At 38.5% G+C, this 18,690-nt stretch overlaps 2 protein-coding genes across 2 annotated transcripts; one reads left to right on the top strand and one right to left on the bottom strand.

Moving 5' to 3' along the window:
• On the top strand, positions 1-4,563 carry LOC120633853 (protein jagunal). Its single transcript, XM_039904222.1, has 4 exons — positions 1-247; positions 974-1,115; positions 1,983-2,210; positions 2,871-4,563. Exons 1-4 carry the CDS (start codon positions 159-161, stop codon positions 3,000-3,002), a joined length of 591 nt encoding a protein of 196 aa, XP_039760156.1. The 5' UTR covers positions 1-158; the 3' UTR covers positions 3,003-4,563.
• A 1,604-nt stretch (positions 4,564-6,167) lies between these two features.
• Positions 6,168-18,079, bottom strand: LOC120633858 (hematopoietically-expressed homeobox protein hhex-like). The gene is made up of 4 exons (XM_039904228.1): positions 17,950-18,079; positions 17,380-17,682; positions 6,820-6,995; positions 6,168-6,293 (listed from the first exon to the last, which is right to left on the bottom strand). Exons 1-4 carry the CDS (start codon positions 18,077-18,079, stop codon positions 6,168-6,170), a joined length of 735 nt encoding a protein of 244 aa, XP_039760162.1.
• Positions 18,080-18,690: the final 611 nt, after the last annotated feature.

Genomic DNA, 18,690 nt, shown 5'->3' with positions numbered 1-18,690 from the left:
TTCGCCAACTGGATACGTTTGGCAGATGGTGATTCCGTGATGGATTGAACAAAAATATTGAAATATAAACAGAAACCTACAATTTTACGGCCTAAAAACGGTTCCCAAGTTACGAAAGCGTCTCACAAACTGTAGATTTGGTGTTGTTCATTTATAAAATGGCGTCAAGGGGAGGTGTTATGGTTACGGGGACGAATGGTGCGGATTTCGAACATAGGGAAAAAGTCGCAGCTCAGTATCAAATAAGGTGAGAATGTGGATTATTTTTAAGTCTGTTGGGTTCAAAACTTTGCTCACAGCGTGTCACACCGCGACATTTGAATGAGGTTCCGTCAAATTATTTTTAGACGAAAGCTTGGTCGATCACGGTTTCCCGCCTTTCGTTTGAATTATGCGATGTGAATCTTTAATTCACTTTTGCTGTCGCGTTCAACAGGTATTGAATTCTTGTTGCGAGAATATGTCTAAAACGACAAAAATACGTCTTATCTTTTCTTTACAAATCGAGCTAAACTTTAATGTATTTTATCACATTTCAATGAACCATTAAAACTAATAGATTATCTATTTGACTTCAGCAAAGAACACTTTACCATCTTTATGTAAGAGAAGAAAAACAAGTTGCATGTTATTTTATATCAAAATATAAAATCTGTATCAATATTTTTTTAATTTTGGACTGAGGTTAGTACGTTCAATTATGGATCACAAGGCTGTGGGTAGAATCCCAGAATTTTGAAATGGTGGTTTCCAACCCTATATCTGAGAGTACATTTAGCTGTTGTTATTATCACTAACATGTAATATTTGTTTAAGTCCAACAAGCCAAATTGGAGCAGCATGGTGGGTCTATAATATATCTCTCCTTTCTTCAGAGGCCTTGCCCTCAGCAGTAGGATGTTAATAGGCTAGATTCCTTCTTAAACTATTGCATTATAACAAATTGTCATTAAATTTCTGTATCTTTTTCCAGTGCACTCAACAAGTCTCGTCTGAAATACTGTGTGTTCTTCCACCACATGCTGTTTATGGTTATGCTGGCCAAGCTCTCCGCAGATATCCTGGACAAACTTGACATATTCATACTGGAAATTGAGGAGCTCCAGATACCCCAAGTAAGTAAGACAGTGTAACTTTGAAGTGGTATTGCTCAGTTATTTAAAAAAATGTACTGCATTTTTATTTGCATTACAAAGTAATTGTTATATTATTATTTAAAACTTTATAAGTATATCAACCTACAATTTAAATAGGAATGTAAAATGATTTTTTTACTTATACACTCTATGACAAGGTTTATTATTATTTTTTATTAGATAACTTAAAACTGTGCAACTCATAGTTTGAAATCACTAATACTTTATTTATGTGCTTATAACAAGTGCAGAGTTTTTTGAAGTTCGCACTTCTTTTAAGCATGTAAGATGTGATGTCATTCGCTTTAATTGTTGTTCAACTTGTCATGACAGCTATGCAGTTTTATTTAATGAAAATATAACTGATCTTGTTTGGAATAAAATAAAAGTAAATTTTTCATGATATACAAAGCTGCATGCACCAACAAGGCTCAAAAGCTATTATATCGCATTATTTTAGTGAGCGATACTAGCTTTGGGGCCTCATCGGTGCGTGCATCTGAGTGTACCTTGTCTTACATTTGTAATCATAATCATAATCATTTATTTGCAAAAAAACATGTGAAATTATAGATGTTAAAAAAAATTATATTTGTAGTAGTTTCTGTACGGGAGCTATGGTGATACGCTCGACCGTAACAATAGGAAGATCTTCTTCCGAGCGGGTGCTTGTGCTTGGGGACTGAGGTCCAAACATTCATTTTTGGAAGTTATATATATAGGCATTCTTCGTGAACACTTCGCTAGCGCGATGCAGGATTTTTGTGGCGCCATCTAGTTCTGTAATGTGGAGACCGCTACAGTTTCCATACTGCTTTAATATATTTACTTTTTTTTTCTTTTCAGCCTCTCTGGTGGGAGTACTTCTGGTCCCTCTCTCTGGTGCTCTCCTTCCTCGGCCTGTCAGCGATCAAGCGCAACAACATCCGCTACATGCGGCACTATCTGTACGGCATCACCGCGCTGGGCGTGATCCCACTTCTGTACTGCGTGGTGTACTACTGCGGCGACGTGTACCAGTACCTCACTTTCGACGAGGACGAGGATGATGAGGATGAGATACAACTGTGGCAGGTCAGTACTCTTTGAGACTGTCGTTACTGCACGTTAAAATTTCGATTGTTGTACCTCAAAATCCCCCCGCACGGTTGGACTTCACACGCTTGTAGAACGTTATGGGGAGTTCTGACGCATGCAGATTTCCTCACTATGTTATCCTTCAGCACTTTGATTTAATTGCTTAAATTAAAAACGCACTAATCTCCGAACAGTTGAAGCAGGACGTAACCTTCAAGGCCAGTAAGGAAGGATGTTACCTTCGCTTTAGAGTAGCGTGCTAGGCTAGGCTAGCTGGTCTACTACTGCACTCGGCTTCTTTTATCATATCAACCCGTTACTGGCCCATTACAGGGCATGGGTCTCCTCCCACAATAAGAAGGGGTTAATTCCGTAGTCCACTATGCTTGCCCAGTGTAGATTGGTGGACTCCACACTCATTTGAGAACATTATGGAGAATTCTCGGGTTTTCTCACGATTTTTTCCTTGACCGCACATAATTTAGAAAAGTGCGTGCTGGGATTCCAACTTTCCCCCCCCAAAGTGAAGTCGAAGTCCTACCCATTGGGCTATCAGCGCTACATAAATACTATATTGTTATCAAATAACCTATTTCTTAAAAAAATTTATTGTTCTTCTTTATACAGTTGTTAAAATGGTGGTGACTTGTGTTCCAGGGTTACCCCTACGGCCTCCTGTGGTACGCGTTCGTGTTGCTGGCCTCGCAAGTGCACTTCTTCCAACTTTACTTTGGCTATAACCTGCTGAAAGCGTGGCGGGCCAGAGGCACTTACAGAAAAACGGACTAAATGACACGTATTAATAAGGTTCATTTTCAATTTTCAATGGCGATTCGGGTGAATTGAAACTAAATGAAATTGAAGTTAGGTGGATACCTTTTTTCTCCACTTCTCTATGCTGAGCGAAGTTTAAATGAAGTGTTTATTTATTTATTGAATATATTATGAAAATTAAGCTTAATTTGCTATACTGCGCGGAAAGCAGGAGAATCTGTATTTTTGATTGTAATACATTGTAAAGTGAACATCTCCTGAAGATGCTCCGGTTCCGGAGCGAAACGTGCGTAGAGGGTGCATTGCCGAAGATCCGTTTGGTGTGGAGTGTAAGGTTTGAAGAAATTATAAATTGTCGTTGTTTTCGTTCGATACACCATAAACGATTTTTTTTATAGTATCTTTACAGGTAAATTTAATACGAGTACTTAATTGTCGATCGAATTTTTATTTTCTTATGTAGAGAAAAGAGAAAACAACGTTTTAGTTTCAGTCCGCTCGAATCGGCGCCAATTTCCTGTTTTTAAGTGTGAAATGAAAAATATGACAAATGAGTAAGTTTTTTTTACTCGATTTATATTTACTGTTGTCTGAATACTCGTTCCTTGTTGTTTTTTACTGTATGTTATTATGTACTGTTGTTTCTTTTTAAATACAGTTTATGTAAGAAATTTTTCATTTTTTTTTTATTGTTTTGATACTGAGGTGTAGATTATTAGTGATTAAAAAACGTTATTGTGACCGCTACGGAAATGCGCTGTAGTTCATTATAATTTATCCTTTTGTCTGGTTAGGGGCTTCGGTCGTGGCTAGTTTACAACAAACAACGAAGATCAGCTGTCAATCGATTTAGCGTTCTTGTACGATGCCGTGTAGTAATCGATGGGGTACTGGCTTTAATAGAACTGCCATATCTCTTTAACGAGATAGTCGGCATAACTTATCACCAGGTGTGATTGCAGACTACGGCTAACTTTAAATGGAATAAATAAATAAATGTTAATAAATATACTAAGACAACACACACATCGCCTTATTCGCCATCTAGCCCGAAAGTAAGCGTAGCTTGTGTTATGGGTACTGAGATGACTGATGAATATTTTTATAATATACATAAATGCATAAATAGTTAGTTGTAGCATTCACTCTGACAACTTCACGCCCATATAAATATAAATGAAAAAGTGTGTTTGTTTGTTTGCTAAGTTTGGGCATAAAGTAAGTACTTTATGCCTTAACTTAGCAAGCAATCACTTTAATTTTTGGCATAGTATATTTGGTATAGTTGACAGCACGGAGTACTCTCCGTCTTGTCAACTAATACCGTAGGCCCAGGAAAACCAACGAACCCCGCGGGATTGTAAATAACTGTAGTGAAGCGGACGGTGAACCCAGGCAACAGCTATTTGGCTGATAAAGTTAATATTCTGTATTAAAAAAATCTGTCTATTTTAGATATAAATGTTATAGCTATTTTATTATGTGTATAGAGATTACATTTTAGGGGAATATTCGGCTAATTTTCTAAGTATATTCAGTGTGGAAAGGAAATAAATTATTTTGGTGTCCATAATTTTTATATTTTTTATTTACCGTCATATGTTGTGATTGTTATTGGTATTGGACTAAAGTAGGCGCTAATCTGCAGATGAGATCTTAAACTATCATTACCATCAGGCTGTGTACGTCCCACTTTTGGAAACAGGCCTCCCCTCGTAGAGACGGTTTTAGGTCATAGACTCAACACGCCGCTGTGATAAGGGTTTCTCGATTTTAACGATTAATACATTTATTATATACCAGGATATTTTTTATATACTTATAACTGATGGAACAAGCAGAATGTCCCACCTGATGGTAAAAGGGAAAGAATCGCCTCTTAACATAGCAAAACCTTGTGTCCGAGGGCAGGTGTAATTACATAGGTTACCACACCCTTCAAACCGGAACTCATCAACAACGACAAGTGTATTTTTAGGACACAGTCTTTTAAAGGACAGTTGCATCCTACATGCAAAACATACAGAACTCGCATAAAGGATACTTGCCACCTCCTTGCAAGACATACAGAACTCGCATAAAATCACTCGTCACCCAAATGCAAAACATACAGAACTCGCATAAAATCACTCGTCACCCAAATGCAAAACATACAGAACTCGCATAAAATCACCTGTCACCCAAATGCAAAACATACAGAACTCGCATAAGGGACACTTGCCTTCTACATGCAAAACATTCAGAACTCGCATAAGGGACACTTGCCTTCTACATGCAAAGCATACAGAACTCGCATAAAGGACAGGACAGGACAGACAAGTGTCCCTTATATATATATATATATATATATATGGCAAGGAGGCAAGTGTCTCTTATGCGAGTTGTGTATGTAGGTTGCTAATGTGTTTTAAGCGACTTCTGTATGCCTCGTATTTACGATGAAACTTCCGCAAAGTAAAGTCTGTTTCTATCCAATGTTACACCACAAGATTGCAATTGTAAGCATAGAAAAATGTTATACTAAGAATTTTGCTAAGCAGACCTTAATTTATTTTGGATATATTTACCGATGCATGCCTGATAAAGTTGATAAGACGGAATATTTTCTAGGTATGTCTGATTTATTTTATAAATAAGTAGGTAGGTTAACTACGCATCGACATAATCTTTAATTCTATATCCTTTGATGCCTTTATTAAGTATTTGCAATTAATCAAACAGATAATTAATCGGTCATAATCTGTTGTCAGTTAATACCTTAGTAAAGATAAAAATATATTTTATTTGGGGCTTCACATTCTCGCTCTTGCGGCTCGTTGAAGATCTCACAAGAGAATTTCTGTACTTTTCTCAGCCGATATGCAGATATCACTAATTTATGTCCGTTTCTAGTTAGTCGACTGTTTATATAGACTTTTGATTTATAATTACTTATGTTTTGTTTAATAAAGATTATATTAGTATAAATATATTGCGAGGCTACCATAAGTATACCTATTTATTTAAATTTGGCACGAAGGGATTCGCGTGATCTAAGTTTATATATCGTTTGACGGTTCCAACGCCAATTTTCATAAACTGAGATATGAAAATGAAATAACCATCCATATAAGTAATAAGGGCATTAGTTTTAAAATATTTAATTCAGTCATCAGCGAGGTAGGTATGTTATTAGATAATTCAGTCATCATCAGCGATTTGCACGTCGTCATCAGACTCGTCGGCAGTGGGGGGACTCCCTGCGTCCGCTATCTCTGGAGTGGTGCGGCGCCATTTCGCTCTTCGGTTTTGAAACCAAGTTTTAACCTTGAAATATTTAAAACAATTTGTTATACACAAACAAGTTTATTTAATTTAGTACCAAAGATTAAGAAACCAAAGCGGTAATAGCCTAGTAGGTAAGACTTTGGCTTTCAATGTCAAAGTCAAATATGTATTTAGTTATTCAAATAGACACATAGATGGCACTTTTGATGCGTACATTACGTGTAAAATATGACATAGAAGTGAGTTGATAACTAAATTCGTCAACTTTAAACTAAAGCTACGAGGACTTCAAACGCACCCAGGTCGAATTTTTATTATGGGTATGACTGCCTGGTAAGGTAAGCCTTCTATCACCAGGTGACATTGCAGTCAAAGGCTAACTTGTAGTGGAATAAAAAAAAACCTTAGATGCAAATTAGGATTCAATTAGGTCCCACCCGGTGCTTGGACCACAATGCAGTAAAAGATTCTAGTTCAGTATTCTGTTATATGCATATCTGCATCAGTATTCGTATAAGAATGGGGGGATAAGGGGTAAGCCTAGGGCAAAGAAGACCTTCCTAACCTGTCGATCACTCAGTCTTAAGGACGCCGCCAGCGCTCTCCTCTCGTCAGGGCTGAGGTACTTGCTGGCGCTGAACCGCCGCTCCAGAGCGCCAGTTTGCGCCGCGCTGAATCGCACTTGCCCACCTTTTCTTCTCCCTCCCACTCCCCACCACGGGCTGCAGCATGAGGGTGGTACTGAAAAGAATTATGTTTTTTGAAATTACCAACATTATGTCCAACAGGGAACACCCTGCATAAGGATTTTCTTCACGTTACGTTAGCAGTTTTTATCCCTTAGATGTGTTAAAGTCCACCAACCCACAATATGGCAGCGTGGGGCGTTAGAAGGAGCAGTAGTAGTAAATAAAATTCAAAAAATTCAAAATTAATTTATTTCAAGTAGGCCTAATATAAGCATTTTGAAACAAGACTGTCTGTTTGCAGTGTCTCTACCACCGGTTCGGAAGGCAGATTCTACCGAGAAGAAGCCGGCGTGAAACTCAGCAGTTGCTCTTTTCCAACATCAACAATTTACATTTTAACATTCATTTTTCTATCTTGTGAGAGATGAAAGCGGAGCCGGATGCTTCCAAGCAACCTTGTCATTAAATAAATATACTACGATAATATCTAAGCCCCAAATTAAGCATAGCTTGTGTTATGGGTACTAAGATAGCTGAAGCATATTTTTATGAATAAAATACACATGAATCCTTATAATATACAGATCATCGCACAAACATTTTCCAGTTGTGGGAATCGAACCCACGGTCTTGGACTCAGTCAACCAACCTGTCTAATATGGCTATGAATCATTATGATGATCAGCAAAGCAAGATCCTAGCTGCTATTGGGGAATAGAACTTGATCTTTCGGTACATCGGTTTATAGACATTGGCTAAAGATAATGGTTTTACTTTTCGTATTTCTTTTCCTTACTTATTTTTTGTTTTTTTTTGTGTACACCCTAACCCTGTACTGTAACGTTTCTCTTGGCCTGTGAAAGGTTGCCTGGTAGAGATCGCTCATTAGCGATAAGGCCGCCTATTGTACGTGCTCATTTTTTTTTACGTTATTCTAGTCAAACTTTGTGTTATTTTTTGGTACAATAAAGTGTATTAAATAAAAAATAAGTTAAGTTAAGTGTTTGTTGGAATCCAATAACTTTTGAGTTGAGAAATATTGCTTTAACTTTAACAGTTAAACCCGCTAGATGCTCAAGCTTTTATAAGGAATTAAAAAAAAAGGGTTTATGAACCTTCCGGGGATCCTAGAGTCTAGTTGTTAAGTACCTATCTAAATTATTTACTAGCAGTTACTTTGTTACCATTCAAAGGAGAACTGAAGAAGGGGCATCTTAGACACTACCTCGCCTCGTTGGTTTCGAAGACATTTTATATTCCTAATCATATTTAGGTAAGTACATAGTAATACCGCAAGATCTTACGTTTTGGCGAATTAGTACCTACATAATTTCAGAGGGGTCATAAAAATGATTGATGATTATAATCCGCAATATTGATGTTATCTGCTATTATCAAAAACTCAATCAGATCAGAAATTGATGTTATCAAAATTGCTTATTGCCTAGATTCAAAAACTAGTGGCTTATTCATTAAGTCAAACGTTTCGTGCATTAACTTTATATAAAAAGTCCAAATTGACTCTAAAATATTATTCTTTAGGTGCCTCTCCAACTAGTGAAGGCTGGCCGACAGTTTTTGATAATTCGCCTTTTCTCTCGCGAGGCTAAACAGCTGAAATATTGTTATAAGGAAATTCACTGATGCAAGACATCAACCGACCGAATCAAGTAGGTCCGATTTTTTAAGTATTTAAATACTTTATTACCTTACCAACGGTAGGCTTTAAGATAAATCTTTTTTTTTCTTCTGGCTTTATACAGATTAGCCAATTTCAGGTATTAGCTAAGCCTTTCTAGACTTGAGGGAACAAAAATCAAGATTTTATAGTTACCTACCGAGATTTTGGCCATAACATGTTTAATCACACTTGCTCGTAACGAGAACCTTATTCCATTGACATAAGGCTCATAATCCAAAATATTAGACACTCTTGTTTTATTTTAAAATTACCTTACTTGTGCTTTATTTATGACTAGCTGTCGCCCGCGGCTTCGCTCATGTTAAGTTCAAGTTTTGATTTGGTAAATTTTAACTACAAAGGTTTAAAAAAAATCTTGCTGCTAATAGAAAAAATTTAATGTAAATAACTTTAAAAATCAGAAACTTTGTAGTTGGATTTTTAATCGAAAACCTAAAATCAAAGTTTCATGGAATTAACTTGCAAAATGAATTGATAAATGAAGGAGTTTATACCATAGTGCTTTATTTGCGATGACATGATGATGAAGTTTAGTTTGCACTTCACTTCAAGTTGTATGTATGAAGATGGACAAATTTATTTTAGCCGGATAATACATCTTATTTTTTAAATCAAAGATCCGGCTGCGGCTTAAAATAGTAGGCATTTCCATAAATAAACAACTTTTTACCTTCTCAATAATAAGTGAACGTTTAATTTGATTAAATTATTCACAATTCATAACAGGTCATATTATAAACATGTTTTGAATACAAAAATATTCCCCGTATTATATTTTTAATATAGCAGCGAACGGCGCTGGCTGCATGTGGGTTTACCTTGGCGCGCGAAAAAAAAGTCGTTGCGCCTTTTTATTTTGTTAATATGGTCGCTTATTGATCTATTGTTAATAATTTAAAGTGTATATTGAAACGGATTGTAACGGTCGCTAACTATGGGCGTCATAAGAAGGCTCAGAGTCACACAGCGGGCGATGGAAAAACCCATGTTAGGATCTCTACGTGATCAAATCAGAAATGACGAGATACGTAAAAGAACTAAAGTTACCGGCATAGCTCAACGATTCGCGAAGCTGAAATGGCAATGGGCGGGGCACATAGTTCAGAGAACAGATGGACGTTGGGGTTCAAGTTGTTGTGGCAACTCCGCACCGGTAAACGCAGTGTTGGTCGACCCCCAACCAGGTGGACAGACGACATCAAACGAGTCGGGAGCCGCTGGATACAAGCGGCCCAGAATCGTGGAGTTTGGAACGCCCTACAAAATACCTATGTCCAGCAGTGGACGTTAATCGGTTGATTTGATGATGATGAAGTTACTGGGTTCTTTCTTGAGTTATTAGTTACTATTCAAAAGTTAAGTTGGGAACAGCTACAACGGTTCTGAACCACGTCCACAAAAATGCTGTTGAGCTAAAAAATCCTTTACATTCGAATGTCTGGCGACAAACCACATCTAATCATTTGAATGTTTTGTATCTCTTCAATTAATAGGTGATGTATTATAATTCGTTAATCCTCAAAAAATAGATAAGTGAGTGTGTACTTAAACCATTTAAAATATCCAGGTAAGTGTGTTATGGCTGACACGTACGGTAGGGTTCCGTAGTTTTGAATCATTAGAAATATTCATATTCGATATTGACGCGAATTCAGTGCAACACAAATGTCTAAGGTGTCATTCAAGTAAGCCCTTGACTTTATAAGTGACAATTAGTAAGTGATGATGCAAACGGTAACGGGCACTGTTAGGGCAGTTGTATTAAACTCGTATATCGTATCGGAACGATGAATTTCTTGGCGGCACATCACTTGACGGTAGGATGGCAACCAGCCACGTTGGAAGCCAAAGACAAAATTTTTTTCTATAGGAGAAAGGGTCTTAGAGTATAGACTCAGTGTTGCTCTAATACGGGTAGTTATTAGCCGTGGTCGAAACCTTTCAGAAGACGAAGTGACAAAAAGAACCGACAGGTCCTGAAAGGTCGATCCCACATCCGAAAACGCATCGCAGGGTCCGGGGACCAGGTCCTGAAGTCTCCCACCAGGTGAACCATATTTAATTGAGAAATAGCTCTCGTCATGCATCGAATCCGGCACGTCCCACTAATAAGACCTTACGTATTGATTCTGTTTAACAGAATTGGTACCAATGTCATTTTTTAAAATAAGTTATCCATTCTAACATTATAAATGCGAAAGTTAGTTTCTTTTTTTTTTATTTGTCTGTCGTCACTTACGCCTTTACTGAGCAACTAGTAGGTACACTTGATTTTTAGCTGAGGTTAGTTGAAAGGACTGAGAGTACCCAACGGTTCCCAAGGGATTAATAAAAAACCGTAATAAACGAAGAACGGGGGCAACAGCTAGTTGTTAAAAATTCACTTATTCCAAATATAATTTAAAGTAAGGTGGTAAATGAGTCCAATGTACGAAAATATTTTACGTTGTTGACGTTATAAAACCACAAATTTTGCGGGATATTAATTTCGCTATTTAGAGCAACCTAGATAAAGTTCAATTACTGAAAAATATAATTTCAAATGTCATAAGTCATACCCTAAATCAAAATCCAGACAGATAACACGTTAAAACTGGTTCAACACGGTTCTTATTTTTATGAGGAACCCGAAAAATGGTTCTTTTTATCATAATTAAAATGATAACTGCTTATCTTACCATAATTGATTCGTGTTATATCATAAATACATAGATACACATTGTAGGTACTGTATCTATACATCTGTGTATACAAATAAATAAAATTAAACTGTTTGTCTGTGAATAACCTATTAAGCTCACATGATTCTTTGACCGTTAGTTTAACTCATATACAAGTTTTGGTTTTCTATCTGTTTGTTCCGTATTAGGAAACGCTTCACCTTTTGACAGGTCTATGCTACTATTAAACCTTTTTTTTTTTGTCGTGGTGGAAAAGCTTTATGGCTACCTTTGTCCTTTTGAGCAGGGCAGAGGTTATGTGGGACTCGTATACCCGAACTAAAAACCACCACGGCATGTCCCTCTCGTTGGCTTTATTGGACGTCCGGGGAACCCGTTGTATACTTCCCAGACATCTACCAACCGCCCCAACCGATTGCCAGGGCTACTACGCTAAGAAAGAGGGGATCAGGATCAGCTTGACCCCCCCTCAGATAGTAGGAAGACTCATATAGGGACGGGTATCTAGCCCAATAACTACCCGCCGCCTCCCAGGGCAAGCAGACGTGCGGCATATTCCCGCCGTCTCCTTCCCCCCCGTCTACGCCGGCGCGGATGTGCGTTTACAGCTTCTTCACGCATCCGCTCCGCAACGCTACTATTAAACCTGATTACTGTGCCGTGTGGTGACGGCGGATCAGAACTCAGTTGTCACCACCCCTCCTCGTCCCGCGGAACTCCGACGCGTCTAAGGGATTGTAACAGAGAGCGGGCAGCAGCGTCCTCTGTGTAACTGCTACCACCTGCTGCGATCACCAAACCCCCTTCACAGCCTTCTTGTGATTATAGGCAAACCCTTAAATTGGGAGGTTCCTTTACTCCAGCAGTCGACTGTTAAAGAAAGATTCAACCTAGGGAAAGATTTAATGAATGATGCCATCTCCACCCTATCAATGTTACCACCCCATGTCCCCATACTGTTGGGCGCAGGCCTCCTCTCTTATAGGAGAAAGGGGTTTTAGATTAAGGACCACATTGGAGCAGTGTGCTCCAATGCAGGTTTGCGGGCTGTAACGATTTTTATAAAACAACAGTTTTAATAACAAGAATCGACGGCTTAACGTGGGTCGATTACAAGGCCCTTGGAAAGTACAGCGAAACCACAAATTTTCCAGGCTAGTATTGAGAATTTTTTACAAAAAACTCGAATCTAGTACCGGTGATCCGCAGTTGAAAATTCATACCACTGGACCAATGAGTCAGTTAAAGTTGTGATAACTATATAGTCCGTCCTAATTGTAAAATACTGCTATCAGCATATGATTGATCACGATCGCTGATAACAAAACATTGTGTTTTTTTATTTTTATTACATTAATGGCCATCGAAAGATATAGGAAATAATTAGCTTGATTGCTTTTTACCTAGGCGTCTTACATGATCGTCATAATCATTATCATTATCTCAGACGCTGGACGTTCACAATATAAGAATGCTTTTTAAAGTAATATATGGTAATGGCCCGCTTGATGGTACCTAAGTGGTAAACCATAGCCTTTACACAGAACAACACACGAAGGTCATCCAAGGAATAGGTCCAGCAATCTGCTTCCCTGTGTCCATCAGTCTGAGGTGTAAGTGCCTGTAATTACAACGGCAACCAAGCCCTTCAGACCGGAACACAGAATTGCAACATTGCTGCTTAGCGGCAGAAATTATAGATCTTTTGTAGGGATTGTCATATCGCACGGTCTTGTGTCGCGCCCTGCGATTCGTTTAATTCGTCTGTCCCGTAAGTTAACGTGATAGTGCAGTATAATATGGTAGCAGGCTAACCTGTTAGGAGTATGGCACTTAGAGGCATATTAAACAGATACCTTAAAGGTGAGGAACCCATGGGTTTAATAAAAGTGGTATCCAATTGGTTACGCCCAAACGTTAAAAACCTGTCGTTCCCAGTAGTTAAGCATCGCTGGTTGACCGCTCTTGGATTTACAAATATGGCCATTTCTTCATAAAGCACGTTAAACCATTGGGATCCAATCATTATCATTAAAAACTATCAAAAAATAATAGTTAATTTAGAGTCAATGTTCATCACATAGGCCCACCTACCCGCTTCATAGCGCAACGGTTGTGTAACTGTAATAATAACGGTGTGACTTAAACTATCAACAGTGGTATGTAGATATAAACCATGCACTTTACAGCAGTTCTTTGGTCTAAGTATAAAATAATAATTTGAAAAAAGAATGTGTTAAACTACCACTCTAGCTCAACGAATTGCGCAGCTTTTATAGCAATGGGTGAGGCACATAGCTCGAAGAACCGATAGACGTTAGGGTCCCAAGAAATGGTGAGCTCGCACCGGTAAACTCAGCATTGGTTGGTCGACTGCCAACTAGGTTGACAGAAGACGTCAAGCGGGTGACTTCAAGACCTGGAAATAAGCGGCCCAGTACCATGGATTTTGGAAATCCCTACAAAAGACCTTTGCCGGATAAAATACCAACGCACGTGACGGGGGAGTGCACGGTCGTGGCAGACTAACGCAAAATCTATCTGGCATCCCCAGCCACATTTCCGGAAGTCCTTGGCAACGTGGGCCCCTTTTGCATCGAGCTCGGATGGCTGGAGTGGCAAGCTCAGCGGGGTAAAGAACAACAACAACAAGCGGATAACTGGCGTGCGGGAAATGGCCAAGTGAGAAGAAGACCTATGCACAACAGGGGAAGAAAAGGGGTAGGTATACACATACCATCTTAGATTCTATCATGAGTAATATCCGCTTAGCTTATGTTATGCTTAATAACATTACGACCACCACGATAACGAACACATGTGAAATTGCGGGACCAGCTAGTAGTATATAAAATAATCGTATAAAACGTAATTGCTATAAAATTACTTGATTCAGCAGATTATTACAGCATATAGCTTGTTGGACTACTTTAGGCAGTCTTATCGAATCCTAATCATAAAAATAATATGATTGCTTTATTGAATAACAAAGTAGCTGATAGCATTTTATAAAAACTATTCGCAGTTAGTACAACGCGACGAAATCGTTTGTTTAAGTTACCAACGTAACCCTCACGTGTACAACTTACAAGGTTTCAATTACTTATAGATCGTATTATGTCTTTGTTCAGGATTAACTTAGTGTTAAGATGATACAGATTTATGCCCGACATACAACTTTGTCTCATGTCTCATATTAACCTACAGACAGATCTTTCCCTAAAGGTGTACTGTTCAAAGGAAGTATAGAAAATTAAGCTTAATTTGACTTTACAATGAATAATTGTTGTACTTGTTATCTTAACAATTATTCCGAGGATGCTCCGGTACCATACAGATTTTCCTGCTTTTCGCGGAGTATAGCAAATTAAGCTTAATTTTCATAATATATCACGGAATTCCGAAAAGTAACGCCTGCTTTTATCCAGTATTCAAAAGAAGTCATCCGGATTAAGGTTTTTGTAGCGGCAAAGGAAGTCATACTTGTTTCAATTTTGTTTGGTTAGTTTCAAATAGGTGCTGAATGGTCGACACGCAACGAACGCAGCATTCGTAGACCTCCCACTACCAATCGCCATTAAAGGTTAATAACCAATCTTTGTATATCGGGTGTCCATCGGTTGAAATTATGATTGTGATCATCAGTGGAGGGTAAATGTTTAAGCTACACTTAAGGCAACTGATCGATACCGCGTGTTCGGAGAATTTTCATGTAAAGAATATCTGGCCACACAGAGCAGCATTTTCAGTTTCTTTTAACCTCTTATCTTACTTTCCGACGGACGGTGCATCTGTTTTAATGAAACTGACAATGCCAAGCTTCATCTTTCACTGCGTAAATTATAATTAGACCAGCTGATGCCCACGGGTTTGTACGCGGTTTTTTGATTTTTCAAGGATCCTGTGGGAACCGTACATTTTCCCGGGATAAAAAGTCTATGTGTTTGTCCAGGGTATAATCTATCTCCATTCAAAAATTCAGTCTAACGGTTCAGTAGTTTTTCATTATTTATAATATAAGTTGGAAAAGACGGATGTTTCTGCAGAAATGGAGTAGGTACTGTAGAAATGGAGTAGTCGAATATTTGACGCTATGGCAGCTAAAACCCTTTCCTAGTATGAGTTACAGTACTACCTAGTTCAGCGGGGTGACCTCAAGGTGATAGTTTTCTAAGTTGTTACAATATTGTCATGTGTGTTTGTTTGGCAGTAAAAGCATTGCACCTGGAGCTGGTCACGGATCTTACAAAGGAGGCATTCCTTGCAGCGTTCCTGAGATTTATTAGACGACACGGAAAACCAATTTCGGTGACGTCAGATAATTCGACGACATTTATAGGAGCTAGTAACGATCTTACATCATTTTTTAGTCAATGCTCAGATAACATTAAAAATGAATTAAGTAATAGGGGTATTGAATTTAAAACCATTCCCCCTTATACACCTCATTTTGGTGGTCTTTGGGAAGCGGCGGTTAAGTCTGTGAAACATCACCTTAGACGTATTCTAACACTCACAAACTTAACCTACGAAGAGATGTCAACTTGTTTGATTCAAATAGAGGCTATCCTTAACTCTAGACCTCTCACTCCTCTGTCCTCGGATCCTTCAGATCTTACATGCCTTACACCCGCTCACTTCCTTATAGGGCGTTCACTGTTGACAGTTCCCCGTCCTCCGGTCAGCGACGCTAATATCAATCGCTTGGATCGCTACGAGAGGACCGTGAAACTAAAACAGCATTTTTGGACAATATTCTCAACTGAATACATTTCTCTCCTCTAGCAACGCTCCAAGTGGCGGTCTTCTTCAAGTTCTCTCCAGCTCGGCTCTATGGTTCTCGTGAAGGAGATGAACCAACCACCGCTTCTGTGGCAGCTGGGCAGAGTCGTCAAGCTGCATCCAGGCAAGGATGGTGTCAACCGGGCTGCAGACATCAAGACCAGGAAGGGCATCATTCAGAGGGCCTTCAATAACATCTGCCCCCTTCCAATCTCTTCATAAAGTTGAATGTCTTCAACGTTCCCCGGGCAGTATGTTCGATGCCCACTTGTATGCATCGAAACCGGTCCGCGGGTCGCGGGCTACGCGGGGGGCGACCCGCGAGCTCGACTTACGTGGCCCACACTAGCATTCACGCATTGGTGGTCGCAGTGCATTTACTAAACTTTGTACCAAAATAAATCCTAGTAAACCAGCAATCAGTTTAATTTCAAAAGATAAACTTTAATGCAGTCCAAAATATATATATATACACACAACAATCCGTATATGAGCCATGTGGAATTCGAAATGGAAAAATAATGTTTCGATATGGTTGCTCTGATTGAATAATCAAATAGTTATCTGAGGGATTAAGAAAGATTATCGGTTAAAACGAAAACTGACACCGGATTCACAAAGACGTCAAGTTATGGTGTAGGCTGTGTTAAGTCCCTCAAGTTTCGCTCAAGGATAAAGTCCTAAATGAGATCAGAACGAGAATCAATGTAACTAACCATAAACTCAACTAGTTTTTCGCCAATATAATAAAGAGTCAATTAGGAGAAGACCCCTAAATTACTTATAAAAATTTAAGCTAAAGGGAAATCGTGGCGTGTAACCAAGTAATATAGTAATTTGCTTGTTTTCTAAGTCTAAGGTCGTAGGTTAGATTCCCACAATTGGACAATATTACCACGATGAACATTTGCCTTGTATACATTTCTCATGTAATGTACGGATAATAAGTGCCATCTATTATTATTATTATTATTAAACTCTTTATTTGTATACCACAACATTTAAAATGTAACAAAAACAGAAACATCGAAATCTATCTATGGGCCTACTTAAAAAAAATATTTTTACTTTGAATGTTTTTCAGTGTCTGGATGTCTTTATATTAAGCATAAGTATTTATGTGTATTATTCCTAAATATTCATCAGTTATCTTAGTACCCATATAAATAAGGGCTAGATGGCGGTGTGTGCATTGTCATAATATATTTTTTATTATATTATTCTATGTCTTCATACATAAAATGCCATAAATAATGTATTTTTCCACTAACCTCCATCAAATCCATAAACTTGTCGTAAACTATACGGGTTGGTCACAAGTCTGTTCACAGCTAGTTGGTTTCTCAATATCTGCTCAGTCTTCAGCATGGGATCACTGAAGAAGCTCATCGGGTGTCGGGATTCCATTGGGTAGCCAGAATTTTTTAATCTATACGGAGTCCAGGGTAAATTCGCTTTAATCGGCGTTGGATATATTGGATACGTGTTCCTTCTTTGCTCCAAATTAACTTTCAGTTTAACTATTTCTAATTCCCTTTGAACTTCAGTAACTACGTTTAGTTTGGTTATTAATTCTTCATTTCTATTTGGGTTCGATGAATGTGTTGCGTTTTTTGATGTGGAACAATCCTTGCCGAAATCTCCAGTTGTTAGTTTCGAAATCGAGAATTTGCAGCCATCTTCAGTTGCCAATGAAGTTAGTCCTTTACAGGAGCCAGGTTCTGAAGATGCCAGATTGGCGATTGAAAATCCTTTGTTATCTGTGTTTGCCACTTTTGGGGTTTTGGAAGCCACATTCTGATTAGCAAATTCTATAACTGGTGTCGTAACTGCACAAATACCGAAAACCTCAGGCTTTTTACTACACGTGAGTGACTCCAGTGGTTCGTGGCCTAAATGCTTGTGAGGTTTCGTCTCGCAAAGTATATCCTCGATAAGGAACGACGCTCTTTTTTGCTTACAAGCGCACATTTCAACAGCTTACTAGGCACTGCCCAAATTATCGCTAATATAGATAGAAGCGTTGTAATTGATAGCTACTTGTTTAATGGACATGGCTAATCTGATCGTTGCTGATATGCGATAGCGTTACCCTGTACCGATATCTGTTACTTGAGTATGCACCTTTTAAGAATGACTTGAGTGTTCATTTTCGATTGTTTAGCATAGTCTAACAGGGACACAATTTGGTGGGATGGTGTACACTTCGTTTGGGCTTTTAAGGTTATATTGACGGGAAAGGATTAGGTCATTAGGTGTTGAAGTGGTGGTAATGCATACAAAATGCTCGGATTATTGAAAGCTGTCAGTTACTGCTACCGGCTTTACTAGAAATAGGTGCTCAACTAAGTTTTAACTAGGCACGATAAAGCGATTTTGATTTCGTTTACACACTTCGTGATTTTTTACGGTTTCATACCTTAAGGAGCCTTATCTGATCACTTTTATCTGTCAGTGCATCCGCTAGTTTATCGATGTGTTACTGCCTTTACTTCAGAAATGGCTTAAAGTCATCATCATCGTCAATCCATTACCACTACAGGGCACGGGTCTCCTTTCAGAATAAAGTGCCTGAAAACTAA

Source organism: Pararge aegeria, chromosome 22, assembly GCF_905163445.1.
Source record: "Pararge aegeria chromosome 22, ilParAegt1.1, whole genome shotgun sequence".
NCBI lineage: Eukaryota > Metazoa > Arthropoda > Insecta > Lepidoptera > Nymphalidae > Pararge > Pararge aegeria.
This window is presented reverse-complemented; position numbering and strand designations above follow the sequence as displayed.